This window comes from Branchiostoma belcheri, unplaced genomic scaffold (assembly GCF_001625305.1).
Source record: "Branchiostoma belcheri isolate BF01 breed outbred unplaced genomic scaffold, Haploidv18h27 scaffold44, whole genome shotgun sequence".
NCBI classification, from domain to species: Eukaryota; Metazoa; Chordata; class Leptocardii; order Amphioxiformes; family Branchiostomatidae; genus Branchiostoma; species Branchiostoma belcheri.
In genome coordinates this window covers 2,373,474-2,392,506 of record NW_017804065.1, presented here as the reverse complement: position 1 = coordinate 2,392,506, position 19,033 = coordinate 2,373,474, and the positions used below count along the sequence as shown (strand labels likewise).

Sequence of the window (19,033 nt, the reverse complement as noted above, 5' to 3'; positions counted from 1 at the left end):
AAGAAGGAAGATCCCCAAACCCCCTTGGCCAGTGCCGGAGAGAATTCGGGCCAGAAGCAGGCTCAGTCTCCGCGCCCCACTACTGAGTCCGGACAGAATCCCCGCCAGTCATCCTCGTCAGAGGTGAAGCATGCTTTTTCTATTACTCATGAAACTCGATAATCCTCGTACTATAAACTCCATCTGTTACATCTACAATTGAACCGAGAAGAAGCAGAACCTGTACATATGTAGTTTTACTATAGATATATTTTAGTCTACCATCGCTATTTACCATGACCTGTACTTAGTTCGCAATGAGCAAAAATGTACAATAAAGGTCTTTCATTCATTCTATTAGCTATGTTTGTGCAATGCGGCTTCGCTACGACTCGCGCATATGTAGGGGGTGATGATAGTCCTTCTCTACAAAGTCAAACGTATATTGCTTGCATTAACATAACAAAGTGATAGCTTGTTGTGTAATATAACATCTGTGTCCATAATATCACCAGGGTCCATAATATCACCACCTTGAGAAATAGTGTGCTTTAAGATATTTTTACTGCAACATACCCTAGGTATGTACATTTGATGTGTGAAGGAGTGCATACCAAAAGTATGTTGCAGTAAAAATATCTTTAAGCACACTTTTTCTCAAGGTGGCGATATTATGTACCCTGGTGATATTATGGACACAGATGTTATATCAGTTTGCTCAGAAGTTTTATCACCATCATCTCTCCCCTGCAGACCATCCCCATCATCCCTGTCCTCGCGCACGTTCGCCCCATCCTGTTGCCGGTTCCAGGCACCAACCAAGCGTCGCTCATCTGGGACGGGAGCCGGAAGGCCCGTAACTTCCTGGCAATGATCATTGCAGCAAGGAGGGCTGCGGGACTCTAAATTCCCAGGATATTTGATTTTTGGGGTTTGGAAAATGGTTTTTGCAGCGCAGTTTGATTTTTTTTAGTTCCTCATGTAAAGCAGCAATAGTGACCCACAACTGGAAACACTTCTTGCAGTTCTAGAACGTCAGAACGTTTCGATTTGGAGGTTTCTGCAAGGGTTTGCAATTTTTTTTTTACAGCGCAGTTTTTTTTTTAGTTCCTCGTGTAAAAGATATGATGGTGACCCACAACTGGAAACATTTCTTACAAATATGCAGTTTTTTACATTCCGATTACGCTACGGATGTAGTCCGGTTATCTTCGGTATTCAATAAGACAAAAACCAAAAAAGAAAAAAAAAGTATTTTTGTCGTCATTTTCATAAACAGAACAGTACTACAAGTAGTTTCAACTTAGATTAGTCTTTCTCTACAAAGTCAAACAAACAGTTTTTTTCATATGTTGCTTGCTGGTCCACTAACAAAACTAAGAAAACAAAGTGCTTGCTGGTCCACTAACAAAACTAAGAAAACAAAGTGCTTGCTGGTCCACTAACAAAACTAACAAAACAAAGTACTTGCTGGTCCACTAACAAAACTAACAAAACAAAGTGATAGCCTGTTGCATAATCAGTTCATGACTTTTTTAGCATCATCTCTTGCACATATATAGACTGTAGTATGCTACATTGTTTTTTATGGTGACACGTAACTACGTCATTGCACATGTATACTAGCTAGTATCCGTTCACTCTTGATTTAGATGTACAGAATTGTCACACCAAGGTTTTAATAATAAAGTTTCAATTTTCCCTCATTTGCCAGTCTGTTTTCGATGTCTTTTCTAGTCTAACACTTAAAATCCTGCGTACGACAAGTTACAAAATTTTATCAAGGTATCTTCAGAACCATCTGGCAGACAACTTGGACGGAGGCGCGACGCTCCCTGGAGCATGCGGTGCTGAGTGAGTGAATGAGTCTTGTTAACGTTGTGCTCACACCTTGCAGTAGGAGTCATAGTCGACAGGAGGCGCGCTTGTATTGCTTGGATCCAGGTCTTTCATACCTGTGACATCCTGCTGCAGCTCAACTGATAGGACAATTGCTGTTGAATGTGTAAGACACAGGAGGAGCGAGTAGAAACAGATAACCACGAACCCACGACCCTCCAGGGCACCGACCGACGCTCTAATCACTCGGCTAAAAGGTATAGACCCATCGGCCGGGACAGTTGGTCGCGCCTATGAACCCCCCACTGTTACAAATGTGTTGTTGGTTGCTCAGTTATCCCTTTATTCCCACTGACTCCCATAAGGCAGTAGACGTGCATATAAGGCCATGTTGATTTGATTATATGGATGACATCCGCGCGCGCATGAATTTTCGGCCGTTTCAAAAAAAAAAGTTTTCAACCATACTGTAAATCGTACAAAACAGTTGCAAAATGAGCAAAAATATACCGTAAGTTACAAAACAAACCATACCAATGTCGTAGAATGCCAAAATCGAACGAAAAAAGACGAAATTGTAAAGAAATGAACTTGAAGACTAGATTATTCGCCAAACCATATTCTGTGCCATTTGCTCAACCCTCATGACCACGTAGATTTCATAATGAAAACAACTTTTTTTTTTGCAAAACTTTTTTTTATTCGCACGCGCGCATTAATTTTGGGGTTCCCGGAGGATGTCATCCATATAATCAAATCAACATGGCCTTATTCAATAAAATGGCCATTTGACAGGTCTTTGCTGAGCATTAATTCGATTAAAAGGAGGACCAATCAAATCAGCGGATTTCGTCTGATAACGAGGCTACAAAATATGCAAACATTAAGTCCAGGTGCCGCATTACGTCATGCGAGGTAGTTACGTAATCCTCCAGGCGAACTGAGTAGATATGCTGGGTTTAATATAGGCAGGAATGGGTGTAAACATTGGCGTTTAAAGTAAAAATAGCACAAGCACTTACAGAACTAGTTGTTGCAATATTTTCTATATGATCCATTCTTCACGTTTAGGTGTTTTCTGGACGGTTAGAACTGATAATAAGAACAAAATCAAGGAAAATATGTTCAGCAACGAAAAATGAAACAAACATCAATAAAACGTATAAATGCATAAACTTTTCGTTCCAGTTTTTCCACCAAACCCTTTCTAGAAGTGTAATAATTCATACCTGAGGTGTCCAGAAGAATCTTTCCACTGGCGAACGTGCACCCTACGAAGTTTACTCCCTCACGCTTACCTTTAGCATCCACAGGCGCCATAATGCCAATTCATCACACGTGTCAATGATGGCCCCTAGCAGTTAACGGAATTACTGCAGGCACTTGAGGGGATTTTTTACATGCAATAATTTCACCGACTGTCGCTTTTGATCCATGGCGCAGACGGTCATTAACCGATGTATCCTTGATGCTGATTGGTTCTCGTCATGTCTATGTGTTTGAGTCGTCGAGCCCGATTGGATAATAAAGGGAAACAATAATGATGACGTGACCTCTTTGACCAAATATGGACAACAGACTCAAAACTATAAAGCCTTTTTATTTTTCATGTAAACAACTGAAGTTACGATGGATTTTCGGGCGAACGGGACTATTTGGGGCCGTCATTTTCCCCCAGATAAGCTACAGAGTCGTAAGAACCGTCTCTACAGAAAAAAGGATCCGATTTATGAGGTTAGGGCAGGTGAAAATGCTCGGCAACCGCGTAATATTCTTACGAACAGTGGAGGGGACGTTGTGTAGGGATAGCTTTCAGCACCAAGGACAGGGATAGCGTTAGTTTGAACCTGGTCTTTTCTTAATGGCAACAAACTGAATATTTACACACCGATTGCAATATACGAAGGAAATCAATTTGTGAATTTTTCAGTGTCAATCTCAATATCATATGGATGGAGACAGCCTCTGCCAGCCGTATAATTATGGCAAATCTTATCCCCAAACAGTTACGATTTTGCCTTACACCATATGCTTATAAATGAGGTCGACACGGAAAAATCCTCTGCAAAGACTGTGACCGGTCGAATACCATTCGCGAACGCGCTCGAAAATTGCTACAGTGGCAGAAACACCACAGGTGTTCACTTGACTTATATAAATAGTATAACTTAACCATTTTTAGCCGGAAAGTATCTGAAAAGTCCAAAAATAAGTCATTTTCACGTTGTTAATGGCATAAGCGTTAAAAACGTACTGTGGGTTGATGTCCAAGGTACGCCCACATAACTTGCTACACAAGGCCCTATAGGTAGCCTGAATAAATTCCTGATTCTGGGAAGTAAACAATGAGTTTTTACACAAACAATTAGCCTTAAAATCGGAGTTTAAAGGCGGATAACTTCCTAAAAATGCAGAATATCGGCAAAAAATCTATTGTGTTGTGATTAATGTGGCATGTTAAATTTTGTCTACAAACCAATTTTCACCTAGAATTATTGATGTTTGATATTTTTTCCTGGCCCTTTGGATTTAGTCCCAAGGCACAGGTACATTTTGATGACATCATTTGGTCACGTGATTACACTGAGAAAGCTACTCATACAGACTTGCTATCATACATCAAAATAAACTTTGGTTATTGCAGATTCAAAAAATCTATGGTAGCACTGGTCCGTCTCGGTGTACTAAAAACGGTCTCGTTCCACTGCTACACTAAACTTCCCCATTTCTGCCTTAAATCTTCAACTGTACACTATAGAAACACATGAGGTGGGAGTAGACAGACACACTGGCCCCAGGAATGGAACCCAGGGCGCCAGCTTATGAAGTCATCACTCTAACCATTATAAAACTATGCCTTATTAAAAAATATAATTTGGAATGGAACACATTTTGGAATGCCACATGCCGAACCCCAACATTACATCCTGAAGCAAAAAAGATTCAAAACACCATCGCAACACTTCTTCAGTACACCCATAAACTTTTATTTCTTCAAACAACACTCAATGGCTCAACGTTGTACATGTAACTGAAGATGTTCTACTTAGATGTACTCTGCTTGTTCTAAGATTTTTCTGTACTTGTAACTGAAGATGTTCTGATTAGATGTACTCTGCTTGTACTAAGATATTTCTGTACTTGTACTACGTTGCAGGTTCTGTTCTTTTGTGAAAATCCATACCAGTCCAGTTCGTGACAAAACATATTTTACTGTACAATGTGTTTTTGCTTTTATAATTCAAATTCACTAAAAGTTTCTCACTACATATATCCATGTGTAATACTTCAGATAAATCCAGACTCTATACGCAGGTTACACTATTTGATGTGACAAAATTTCAAAGCTGAAGCACAGAACACACACTGTTCTGATACGCCTTGCTTTTTTTTTTCCTCTCCTATTTGCGGTACCATTTGGTGAGGGTCTTTGTTCTCTTGATTTTCTTCTGCAGTTGGAGGATGCCGTACAGTAATGCCTCCGCAGTTGGGGGGCAGCCTGGAATGAGATGACACAGAATATTGGCTTGAAAGTTCATTGGTAGAAATCAACATAGTGCACCAAAATTGGAGCTGTGCACCCAATTTTTTCTGTGGGTGCACCAGTGCACCCAAATATTTGTAATTTTGTACATATCAAATGTATAATAGTATACAGGATATTCTTGGAATTTAAGTGTCAGAAAAATAATAAAATCTTTGTTGTAGTACTTCTGTAAGATTTTGATGTTAGCTCACATTTCAGATTCAAGCTTAGAAGAAGATCAGTAAGATCTGTAATTAGCTTTTGTTTTAAATGGTGCACCTGAAACAACAAATCAAATTGGTGTAGCCTAAAGTTATAATTATCATCACATTAGAGACACAGAGCTGTCGACTCCTACCGGGTACATAGATGTCCACAGGTACGATCCTGTCACAGCCCCTGACGACGGAGTAGGAGTAGTGATAGTAACCTCCTCCGTTAGCACAGCTGCCCATAGACACCACATAGCGAGGCTCTGGCATCTGGTCATACACCTGTGAAAATACAATGCCAATCAGTCAGTCAGGTGTAACCGGCGTAATGGCGAAGTGTACTTAGACCGCTCGTCTTGCATTCGGTAGGTCGTGAGTTCGATCCCCGGCCGAGTCATACCAAAAGACTTGCTTTCTCTGCTTAGCACTCAGCATTTGAGAAAGAACTTATGGGAGTTAAACACACACCACTACCAACTTGGACTAACCCCCTGCTGTAGTGATAGCACAAATGTGTGGCCCAAGGGCAACAAAACGGTGATGGGCACTGCCATACGCTACCATGCAAATGGTTTTGGGGAGAACTTTAACTTAACTAACTAATATGGTGTCCTACGAAAAAGGGGTGATCTTGAAAACAAGGCTTGTGATGTGTGAGTGGATAGTTGTTTATATTTTTAAAATCAATTTTCTGCCTTAACATTTAATTTTTCCTCCTGCTTTGAGCCCCAAAATAACCTTCAGCTATTATCCCATATTGGACTCCATACTTAAGGTGGGCATCATTCACATCATCCCCACACAAGGGTCTGCATGGAGGGGCACTAATCAGTTACTCAATTATAAATTTCTTGCAAATTATAAATTTGTACAAAGTCTTTACCAAAAAAATTGTACAAAGTCACAAAGTTTGTATGAATAAAAATGTGGTCTTTCAGAAAATAATACTGAGCTCTGCTCTTGAGACTGAGGAAGTGAGTTCACCCTTTGTTACTGGGCAATATATCCAATTAGGTCTTGTCACAACATGCTCTCAGCCTGCATGCTTTCTGCCCTGGGGCTGTTGAAAGTACGTCAGACCATCTCTTTGGTTGTGCCGACAACGAAAACTCTAAACACAGTAATACACTTTATGTTCACGGTAGCAAAATTTCACGGTCGGAGAAAAATGGAGGTGTTCAAGGAACCATATGTTCACAGTGGCGGCAGGTGAAGGAAAAAGAAAGTCAGCCACTGATAATTTTAGCTGTAATGATAAGTTTGCAGTACAGAAGTGACCGTGAAAACCATGAACATGAAAGCACCGTGGAAAAAACAGGACTTATAGTACGTCCCCAGGGTTTGAAATCTCTCATTTCCTGTTATCGGTTTTGTTGTTGGGTACATTTTGATTTGTAAAGCATAGTTATAAATACAGATCTGTATGATTATCTGTATGGAACAGCTTGCCATATACACTGTACAAACAAACTCTGGCTGGACCTAGTTGTATATACGAGGACCTGTTTGTGTAAATTTGTAAATACATTTAGGCCACAGCAAGTAATTTTCATGGATGACATCAACGCGCGCATTGATTTTCGCCTGATTTTGAAAAAAAAAAAAATTTGTTGGCCTCTGACAGTGTTTAACATGCCGAAAATGGGCAAAGATGTCTGTTGCCATGCCGGAAGGTGGATGGCAAGGAAGAGAGGAGACAAGAAAAGGCTCTGATTTAATGTTTTGTTTCTTACTTTGATGCAGCGATATGTGATGCTGGCTGTGTATATGTGATGTTTCCACTGAATCAAAACCATTTGTACCACAATTGAGTCAACATTAATTTTACATTGTAGGAACCTTGTTTTTTTCGGCACGCCTTGTTTTTTTTTGCCCGCTCGCATTAGATTTGAAATCTGCGGAGGATGTCATCCATAAAATTTACTTGCTGTGGCCTTAGCTGTAATACATGTACAACTGTTATTTGTTGTATAGATATGGTTCTTTTAAAATCCCATAAAGATTAGTGCATCAGTGCAGGTGTGCAGAAAAAAAAGGATTTCAACAATAACCGAGTATCCAAATACAAGTACTAGCTCCTCAGACCCCACCTTTCGTAGCGCAGGCGCCATCTTGTTTGTGAGCGTGCCGGCCACGATCATGACGTCAGCCTGACGGGGACTGGCGCGGAACACCACGCCGAATCTGTCCATGTCGTACCGCGGAGCCGCCATGTGCATCATCTCCACCGCACAGCACGCCAGGCCAAAGGTCATAGGCCAAAGGGAGCTCTGCAGAAGACATTAGTCAAAGTTAGTGCGGTGTACCGGTTCACTGGACTTGGATCCGGACTTGTAAGAATGTTTAGGTTCAAGTCCAAAAAAACCTAAAAGTCAAGAACCGAGTCCGGACTTATTACCACAAAAGACCATTTTACATACCCCTTTTCTTTCCAAACCACCTAAAACCTTCCGTAGATTGCAAAATGAAGAAAACATTGCCATTGGGCATCGTCAAGTGGTGGCCTCCATGTTATGTGGCCAAAGTTTTGCCCATACAACATTGCAAGGTTGCCAACATGCAATTTTGTATATGTCATGGGTTTAGGTCCGGTCTTACGAGTCCAGAACTAAACCTAAACCTCTGGACTTGAATCCGTACCTGAACCTAAATGTGGGTTTAGGTACACAGCACTAGTCAACGTGCAGTCAGATATTGTTCAAGAAAACACTGTTTTTGTTAAGCAGTTATAAATTACTTTTACCTATATCCAGTTTACTAGGCGTACCTGATGTCTGATTAAAGGTTTTTTAGCTGTGTGAAGTCAGTTATTAGCTGTATACTGATAACACTGATAATTCTATATCCGTATTTCAAACTTTGTCTGTAGTTTGAAGATTTTATATGCTCCTAAGATCAGTTTAATCGGAAAAATGGGAGGTAACTCTAAGACGCCGAGACGGAAAAGCCCTACAACGAAATTCTGGAACACCAATTTGGGACAGCTGCCATCGGACGAGTCCCTCTCTTCCGACTTCGAAGACCAAGGAAAGACGCGGCTATGCGGGGTGAAACTGAGATCGAACCGATTGGAGAAGTGGATCGGAGCTCACAAGGATACCTTTGGCGAATCGTTTGAGAGAACCAAGAAAACCGTCGTCACATGGAAAGACACGCCCGGCACCTCATGCATGGCAATCCAGACCGCCTCAACGACAAACAAAGGTAAACGGCTTCTGTCTGTACATTTCTACCATAAGAAACAAGGTTTGATGGTTCAAGGACAGTACACAAAATGGTGGATGGATAAGCTGTATCCCGAGCTTGTAAAGAACATTAACTCACAGGTAGACATGCAAACAAGGTCAACTATCAAAGATGGCGCCCAACGCGTCCTTGACGCCATAGACAGTTTTCCAGCTACAGAACTCGAGCCGACAACACCCATGCAGGATTCTCACAATCCTCACAACAATGGTGATGAAACACCAACTATGGTAAAACCTTTCATTCCCAGAACACTGCAAGGTCTTGAAACCCATGAACAGATGTCGAGTAACTTTGAAAATGGCGCGCGTCCTGACGAAGAAATCCAACCCCGGGGGGTCGCTATCACCCCAGTCAGTACACCGATTGTGAACGTGGCTCCGACAACACCTTTTGAGAAGGACCCAGCAGCTACACCTAAATCAAGCCGAGCAATACCTTCTGCAGTACCGCTAGGAGAGCGCTTAGAATCTATCGAAAAGTCCGTGAAAACCAACGAAACTGCCTTTGACGATCTGCAGAAACAATTCGTGGACACGGTTGGTTTGCACAACGCGCTGAAGGACGACTTGATGTCAAACCTCGAATCTAAGGAAAGAGAAAGAGAAGAAGCCTGCACGCAAACTATGAAACGTCTAACTATGCAAGTTGAAGCTACCCAAAAGTCACTTGAAGCACACATCAAAAGTGCCATCAGAAATCTACAGAATGATCTCCATAATGCCCAAAAAGACTTAGCTTCGCAAAGGGCAGAGCTTAAAAAGGAGAGACAAGAGTTATCACAAGAAGCTCTGATTGATAGACAACTCTTGAGGGAAAGAATTCATGACATGTCCGTCAAAGTCGACACTATGGCTGCTTCAAATGCCGAACTACAAGAAACCATCAAGATACAAGATGCAGAGATACAGTTCCTTTCCGATATAAAGATTTGGAGACAAAGCTCGAATCTTGCCAGTGTCGTACAATCGCTAAAGACAACACACAACCAGGAATTAATCAAAAGAAACCTCCGCATAACAAAGCTACTGATTGTAACACTTCCTCGACTGCTATCCATCACAACAGGGGCACTGTCGCTAATCAAGGGAACAATGCACCTTCCGCGGGCACCACTCACGATAACAAGAGTCGCGCACCTATCAACACCACACGAACTGTGAACGACGCCAAAATCGCACCTTCTGGTATTGTTAACCAGAACTCCGACTTGCCCTCGCCAGTCAGCGGCGCCAAAGAGTCTCCCGGTAACAATGACAGCTTTGAAGTACGTATTTTTGCCGACTCCATCTTCAGAGATGTTGACGTTCAGCGTGCCTTTCGGGATAAACCCACTAAGATGTACAGGAACAGCACGGTTGTGTCAGCTACTGCCAGTGTAAAACTCATGAAGGATCCATCAACCAAACTCGTCATACTACATGTCGGCTCTAATGACCTAGACAATAGTAGACACAGAAAGGACTCCGTAAGTGAAACTGTGAAAAACACACAAAAACTGATGGATGCGACAAAGGTAGCATTTCCGAATGCACAAGTAGCAGTTTCCCAAGTCCTACAAAGAGGGCCAAACAGCAACACCACTCTCAACCTGAACATCAAGGAGTACAACCAAGAAATTCTGAAACTATCACGCAACGGCAACTTCACCTACATAAAACATAGAAAACTCACACAGGACCGACGCCTGTATCTGCCTGACCAGATTCACATTGACCCCAGAAGCGGCACAAAGCTGCTTGTGTCAGACGTCATCCGTACACTGAATCAAGTACCTGGCCTTTAAAACAGCGAGACAACAGCCCGCTTGGACAAACTCACAGTCCAACAGACATGTACCCAACCAGTACGCCCCGTGGAAGTGGCAACCCCGGCCTATGGGCACGCACAACACACCCACTCACGATCGGGGGATGATCAGAGGACAACAGAGTGGCACTAGCCCCGTTCCAGTCAACAGGAGAAGGAGTCAACTGCCAGCCTTGAACCCGACACGCCAACCGTCCAGCATTGACCAGACTCCGAGCACCACAACAGTCGCAAGACCTGCCTGGCTACCGACAGCAAACATCCCACATCACGTCAAACAGTGGAAACAACTAGGAAAGCGACTACGGAAAGTCTGGGACATTCTTGTACCATAGATACTACACGGTTATCAAGGTAATACTATCCTTGTGTTTCAAATGATGCCTGACAATCACGTAAGGGAGTCTACATAGTTTATAACACGTGTTTATTACTATTAGTTAAGTTTTATCCCTCTTGACAAGAGCAAGGACTTTACATAGGAAGGTCCTTGACAAATAACACTGTATAGTATACTTTAGCTTTATTCTTATATGATTTTCATATACTAGCAACGTGCTTCATACAGCTGTAAAAAAAAACCTTCAATACATTAGAGGAGATGAGGAAAAAATCAGCCTTAGTTTTTTCCACTTGGAATATTCAAGGTAGTTGTAGTAAAAAGTTCAATGATGTAGAATTTTGTTCTTATTTTAAAAATAGTGATTTTATATGTGTGCAAGAAACCTGGGCAGACAACTATGTACAACTCGATATACCAGGTTATAGTCTGTTTAGTAGCAATAGAAATAGAAGTAGAAGGGCAAAGCGAAACTCGGGTGGGGTAGCCACTATTTTCAAAAGCGCGTACAGAAAGGGGATTCAAAAATTAGAAAGTGATTCAACTGACTGTATTTGGTGCAAACTTGACAAAAATTTTTTCGGTCTTGAAAATGACTTATTTCTTTGTAACGTATACATTCCCCCTGAATTCTCTAAGTCGTCGCAGCATGATCCATTTGATATACTATCTAAGGAAATTTGCAAATTTTCTAATCTTGGTGACATAGTAATACTAGGCGATCTAAATGCGAGAACAGGACGGCTTACAGAAGCATATTTTGATCTAGACACCTCCAATGAGTCCAAAACAAACATACCTTTTGATATAAAAAACAGAAACAATAAGGATTGTAAAGTGAACAATTATGGAAATTGTCTTATAGAATTGTGCTCTTCAGCAGATTTAGCCATTTTGAATGGCAGATTTGCCGGGGACCTCAAAGGTGATTTTACTTGTTATCATTATAATGGTTCAAGTGTTGTCGACTTCTGCATTACTCAAAGGCCCTTGCTAAATCATATTCAATATATGAATGTCAGCTCCATATCACCGTTCTCCGATCACTGTCATATCTCCTTTTCCATGTCGACAAAGTACTCTCCCCTTGTCTTGAAAGATAGTAGTCATGTAAACCCAAAGCCAGTGCAATATCTCTGGAATGACGAATCAAAAGAATTATTTTTAAATACTTTGAATAATAACGATACACGTTCTAAACTGAGTGATTTCTGCCAGAAAAAATTACTTCAGCGGAAAACGCCGTTACAAGTTTTACAGAAATTCTACTGGAGGTTTCAAAAAGATTTTTAAAGATAAAACGCCATAGACAAACACAAAACAACAAAACTGTTCATGTTAAAAAAAACAAACCATGGTTTGATCAACATTGTTGGTCCCTACGTCAACGATTAAAAAGACAATCGTCTATTTTGAAAAAAGATCCTTGGGCACAAGATAATAGATCAAGATATTTTAGTACTCTGAAAGAATACAAAAAAGTGATAAAACAACAGAAACGTTATTATAAGATTGAGCTTTTGAAGAAATTGGAATCATTGAATGAGAAAAACCCTAAAGAATTTTGGTCATTACTAAATTGCCTAGACACGGAAGTAAGCGGAAAAACAATAAGAGCTCTGTAGATCCCACCATTACAGCTGAACAATGGATAAACCATTTCCAAGACTTAAACAACCTAGTGAGAAATACAAGTTTTGACACTGCCTTTGAAAAAACGGTCTGTGATCATTTAGAATATTCACACGACTGCACACCAAATTTATTAGACTTTCGTTTCACCCCACAAGAAGTTTTAAACGGTTTAAGATCACTGAAATCTGGAAAGGCATGCGGCATAGACTCCATTTCAAATGAGATGTTAAAACATGGGTCAGCACAGCTATGCCAATCACTGGTAACATTATTCAATACAATTCTATCAAACGGCAAGTTCCATCTAACTGGAATACAAGTATTCTCACTCCAATTTTCAAATCAGGCGACAAATCTAATGCTGACAACTACAGAGGAATCGCCATCTCAAGCTGTTTATCAAAATTATTTACTCTATTATTGAATACTAGACTACAAAACTTTGTCGAAGATAAAGGCATACTAAATGATACACAGTTTTGGATTTAGAAAAAAGTGCAGAACCTCAGACAATGTATTTATCCTTAAATCTCTCATTGACAAATACACACAAAAAAAGAAGGTAAATTAATTCGTTTGTTTCGTCGACATGAAGAAGGCTTTTGACAGTGTTTGGCGTGATGGTTTATTCTACAAACTGTCGCATTATGGTATAGGTGGAAATTTTTTCAATGTGTTGCGGTCTATGTACCTTGATGTTAATTATGCTGTTAGACTACAACACGGATTGTCGAATCCTTTTGTTTCCACATGTGGGGTAAGACAGGGGTGCAATCTTAGTCCTTTATTATTCAACCTTTTCATTAATGCCACCTGCCTTCATGTTTTGATCCAAACAAATGTGACGCTGCAACTTTAACTTCTACATCACTTAACTGTTTATCTTGGGCGGACGACCTCGCCCTAATCTCACTGTCTAAAGAAGGTCTACAGAACTGTATAAACAATTTAGAAACATACTGCAATAGATGGAAATTGAGTGTCAATGTAACTAAAACCAAAGTTCTTATATTCGCGAAGGGAATACCAAACAAACGTCTAAATAGATTCTATATATATGGAAAGGAAATTGAAGTTACCGACAGCTACACTTATCTCGGTATACCTTTCACGTCTTCGGGCAAATTTAAAACCGCCAGAAAATATTTAAAAACTAAAGCAATGAGAGCGTTATTCAAACTTAAATCCCTTTTGTTTTCTGAAATTAACATTTCAATTCAATTAGCAAAAAGCCTTTTCAACAAATTTGTGAAGCCGATTTTTCTATATGGATCCGAATTAACCTGTTTCGACCAAACATCTAAAACACTAAAACTTAATGTTTCTACGCGTATTCCAGAATCCACACCAAAAAACGTTTTCTCCGCTGTATTAGAGAAACTTAGTCTTGATGAAAACATTCCTGCTTCGGTTAGAAAGAGTTTAAGCTCCACTTGTGCCCATACATATGTGATCCATTTTGAAAGAAGGACAGATAAGGACATGTTTTTTAATCTAGCGTCTCGGCTAAAATTAGAAAACGACAACTTTTCAATTGAAAATATACATCTTTCTCAACATATTCCAGAATTTGATGCCATCGATATGAACTTTCAAAAATTTTTACTTAGAGTTAATACAAAAGCATCAAATGATGGTGTTCGTGGAGAACTAGGAACCTTTCCAATAATAATAGATACTGAAATACAATTAATAAAATACTGGCATCGTCTTGTAAACTTGCCCGAAGACACCTTACTTCGTGAAGCATACGATGTTTTATATTCTGGCAAACACGATTGGCTTAACCACGTAAACGACATTCTGAATTACAATGGTCTTGGACAATTCTGGACGAACCCCGGGTCATACCAAGTGGATACGATAACCAATCAATTACGATCCCGCCTTCAAGATATATATATACAAAAATGGTATAATTCTATTAGTAACAACGCAAAACTTTCTGTTTATACCGCATTAAAGGAAAACTATGGACAAAAACAATACCTCTCAAGTATACACAATCTAGATATCCGAAAAGCGATCACAAAACTAAGAATTAGTTGTCATAAATTAAACATAGAAATAGGTCGATACAAGAAAATACCAAATGACCAAAGGTTCTGTCCATTTTGTCCAAACTTGATCGAAAATGAGCACCATTTTATAATGGATTGTACACTATACAATGATAAGCGCCGATTGCTGTTCACCTTTCTTTCCGCTTGTTCAATTGATTTCAATATATTAGATCCTATACATAAATGCAACTACATTCTAAGGGGAGATAACCAATACAGTGTTCAAATAGGAAAATACACTAAAGAATGTTTTGATCTTAGAGAACACATGTTAGAGAATAGTTAACCTTTATTGTTACATCATACATGTACTCTGTACGTAAGATGACGTTATCCGCACATGTATTTAGCTTTGTTAGATCTTTAGTTAAGTTGTAGAAGACCATACAAAAGTCTCTGTACTTTTTTGTTGTGTCAATAAAGAATCTCTTTATAAGTATTGTGTGACAAAACACCACCTAGTGAGTGGAAAAGGAACTGCACTGCTAGTTTTACACACAGTCTAGGGAATTGTAATAATAACTAGAGAAGTAACATTTGCAAAGCAAATGCATAATGTTTACCTTCGGACATGATCTGCTCTGTTAATTCTTACTCAAACACATTCACATACATGTACTACTAGTATATGGTGATAGAAGCAGAACAGACCATGAAATTGCAACATTATGTAACCCAACACCAGTCACCATGGTGACAGATGTCAACAAATCATGTTATTGGTCAGGTCAGAGGTTACTGTTTGGAGAAGAAGAAGAGGAAGAAACTGAGTAAAAACAATATGTTTTCCTTCGGTAAACATAAAAACGAATTTTGAGCCCTGCACTGGATGAACTTAACATTATGGAAAGAAACAGCATGAGTCTGACTGACCCTGCGAGCCCAGTTGACCAGATCGTCCAGCCTGGCCACCACAAACTCGGCATCGCTGGGTTTGGGAGCCGGGGTGACCGCACCCGTGTCTTCTGTTGGCACCAGGCGTATTCTGACAACAAAATCATCATGTTATAATCCATATGTTAACAACTTAGCCCATCATAAATGACAGACTTCCACACCTTACTTATCCTGCTTTGAAACTATTCCAGTTGAACAGGCAGAGATAGTAGCATTCAGGCTGTGTGGTATTGTTGCATTTTGTATAGGTTAATTGCTCACACAAACACACAGACATACACGCACACACACACACACACAAACAGGATATATAAAGAATGGAGTTTTCATTCTTACTTTGTTGATTTTAATCAACAATGAAGTTTTCATTTTTACTTTGTTTATTTTAATCTGTTTCCAAAATCATATCCAGTTGCTTGAGTAACTGTTTTTTGGCATATCTTATTACCTTGATGTCTAACCTTTTTGCACATAAATTTTTCAAATTGCACCTAAAATTCTTGCCAATGTGCAATTTTGCACATACCAGAAAACAAGTATTTTGAGCCCTGAGTAGTAACCATGAAAAACTACTGCCGTACCTGCTCTGTGCCTGGTCAGACTTGCTGTCATGAACAGTTCTGATGGCCTGGCAGGCTGTGGGCACGTGTCTGGAACAAAACACAACATCCGTCACGATTTCCATAGCAAATCATGGAATTTTAAAAGCAAAGTTCTTTTAAGAACTTTGCTTTTAAAATTCCATGATTTGCTATGTTGTGAATAATTAAAATTATTCACAACCACTTGTTTAACAATAGCTGACGTTTTAGTGACCTGTCATCTTCATCAGGGAAAGTAATGCTACTTACAAGTAAGGATGTTGTGAATAATGTATACACAACCTGCCTATAGTAACCACTGAACGGACTTGAATTATATCATTCACTATATACCACTACCAGTACCACTAGGCACTAGCCGACTGCTGCCGACTTGTGGAAGGGACAACAGCAGCAGTATAATCTAACCCTGGATAGTGAGTGAGTGTGATGTACTGGAATTCTTACTACTTGACTCAAAGGGAAAAACAATTTATATACAGTGAGTGACCACTAAAAAGTGGCAACAATTATCATGCATATGGCCAGGTGGTCCTTATGTAAAGGTGGTCACTGTACACACGTTGACTGTAATTACTTTTATTAATTACATGTACTACTATTCGCTATACTTACATGTATATTACTAAATTATATAACTTATAATAATAGTTACAAGGGAAATCGTAGATTTCAAACCTCCGGGTTTTTTTGTGTTCTATTGGTTTAGGTTATTTGTTTGTGTGTAGTATGAAAGTTATGTGCGTAATATGTTTGTATGTGTTTGATGGCTACTGACGGTTGGTTCGGTATGGACTGTTGATTAACGTGTCTCACAGTCTGACAGCCTGCACCGTCACCCGCGCCATTACCCCCGCTGTCATCCCGCGCCGTCATTGCTGCGCCGTCACCCAAAATTTTTATCGGAACCAGACACCCCTCTGTTTGACCCCTTTTGAATGCTAAGACCCAAAACTGCAACCGCCCCATTCCTTAACAACATGGTAATTACCATTTTCAGCATGGCGGGGGTGTCCGGAGCACTTAAAAACCTTTTATTTCGACGCCCATAAACACATATGCAATTAAACAAAAACGTTCTGCATCATCTGCAGCCCAATAGCAATACGTATACCGAACCACAGACAAATCCGTCCAGCCGATCGCGAGAAACAGCTGCTGACAGAAATGTTTCGAACCATAGTAAAACCTCCTCGCGGAAGGATATCTCCTTCCCCGGAGGTAATAATATATACTAATATCTATCTATCTATTCATTCATACTGGCATAAATGGAAAAATAGTATAGTAAAAAAACAGTTTGAAAATGGAAAATGCCAAAGTTGTCCACACTTAGCTAGTAACAGTTGATAACATGTTTTTACCTTTGGAGAACTGCTAGGTTTCCAAAGACACCAGGCCGCAGGACTGTTGGTAAAGAAAAACATGGGTTATCCCAACATGTACTGACTCTATAGTATACTACATGTACTACTAGTGCATAATTTTTTCCCCGTACGGCCAAGCTTTGGAATTCCTTCCCTGACAAGTGTTTCCCACCAACCTACAATCTACAGGCTTTCAAATCAAACATTCACCGCCATCTTTTGACTGTCTCTAACCGCACCTAACCTGCATCTGCAGATTTAATGCATTCATAGAAGTACCGGTATGTACACTTGTATTTGTGCATATTGACTATAGTACCACTTACAATAGTTACATCTTAAATTATGTGGATAGAAATAATGGCGATGTTTTATGTCATTTTTTTTAGTATGATCCATACTTCCTAAATTCTGAGCTGTAGTTTCAATGTTACCTGCACTGGTTCGGGTGCGTGGAAAAAATGTAAAATTATATATTTTCGAGCCCTGATATATGTGTAGAACCAAAAATGTCTATAAAACGTCTAACGGACATTAGACATGATTTAGACATTGCTGAACAAAGGCCAGTCGGGAGAACATTAAGTAGACATAGTTACTGAAAAACAACATCGAAATAACCCAAGGTGGACATTTCATATCCATAGTCTCTTCACACGTCAGGTAGGGACACCCCTAGGAGACAGTCCTTTGTTTAGCACAATGCACACTTATAAAGATATTAGCATCTGTCTATTAATTAATGGTGTCCTCCCCTATAAATTGTCTTGGCTTTGTGCAGTGCTTTTCATATGCATGCCAGTTTTCACACTTTTTTTCTAAAGACATTCTAACAGACGCCTCATGAACAATGGAAAACACAACAAGCAAGTCCTCCCCAAAAAGACCCTGTAAAGACCTGGGAAAGACATTCTTACAAAATATGTTTAAAAAATATGCAGAACTTTCGAGAATGTTAAATGTCCGTTAGACGTTTTATAGACATTTCTGGCTCTACATGTACATAACAGCACTAACAACTTTTTACTTACACAAATTTATTTTCATATCTTTATCTATAATTTGTTTGTTACAATAGAGAATTACAGACAGACAAATGAATTGCTTATTTTTAACCTATGGATAACCTACTATCTACTTTTTCACATGTAAAAGATCGCACCAAGGACCCGTTACGTTATACGTTACAAAATAATATATAATAGTACGTAGTTTGTTCTTGACCCTAGCCGGTGTCCCAGTAAACATTCAACTATTTGGTGGATAACGCATAAGTTACATCACATCCCCTACCATCAACGGTTAAATATGACCTCAAAGATCAGTCTGGGTTACAAATATACACACGATGATCAAAGAAAGAGGAGAAAAGTGAGAAAGTTTGCGAAGCTGCGTAGTACTTACATCCTAACGCCGCCATGTTGGATCTCTGTGACCTCTGCAGAGGTCATGTGATCAAAATTTATATAATTTCTTTTCATAATCTTTACGATTCGCTATTACCACAAATAACATGAT

At 39.7% G+C, this 19,033-nt stretch overlaps 1 protein-coding gene across 1 annotated transcript; it reads right to left on the bottom strand.

Moving 5' to 3' along the window:
* Nucleotides 1-4,838: 4,838 nt before the first annotated feature.
* LOC109478595 (NADH-quinone oxidoreductase subunit B-like) lies at nucleotides 4,839-18,935 on the bottom strand. The gene is made up of 7 exons (XM_019780261.1): nucleotides 18,920-18,935; nucleotides 17,513-17,555; nucleotides 16,128-16,196; nucleotides 15,523-15,634; nucleotides 7,647-7,826; nucleotides 5,703-5,838; nucleotides 4,839-5,317 (listed from the first exon to the last, which is right to left on the bottom strand). Exons 1-7 carry the CDS (start codon nucleotides 18,933-18,935, stop codon nucleotides 5,220-5,222), a joined length of 654 nt encoding a protein of 217 aa, XP_019635820.1. The 3' UTR covers nucleotides 4,839-5,219.
* Nucleotides 18,936-19,033: the final 98 nt, after the last annotated feature.

Coding starts and splice junctions, on each gene's coding strand:
- LOC109478595 (XM_019780261.1), bottom strand. Junction 5,839..7,646: donor TGGCGCCTGCGCTACGAAAG/GTGGGGTCTGAG, acceptor GTATTTTCACAG/GTGTATGACCAGATGCCAGA. Junction 5,318..5,702: donor TGTGGACATCTATGTACCCG/GTAGGAGTCGAC, acceptor ATCTCATTCCAG/GCTGCCCCCCAACTGCGGAG.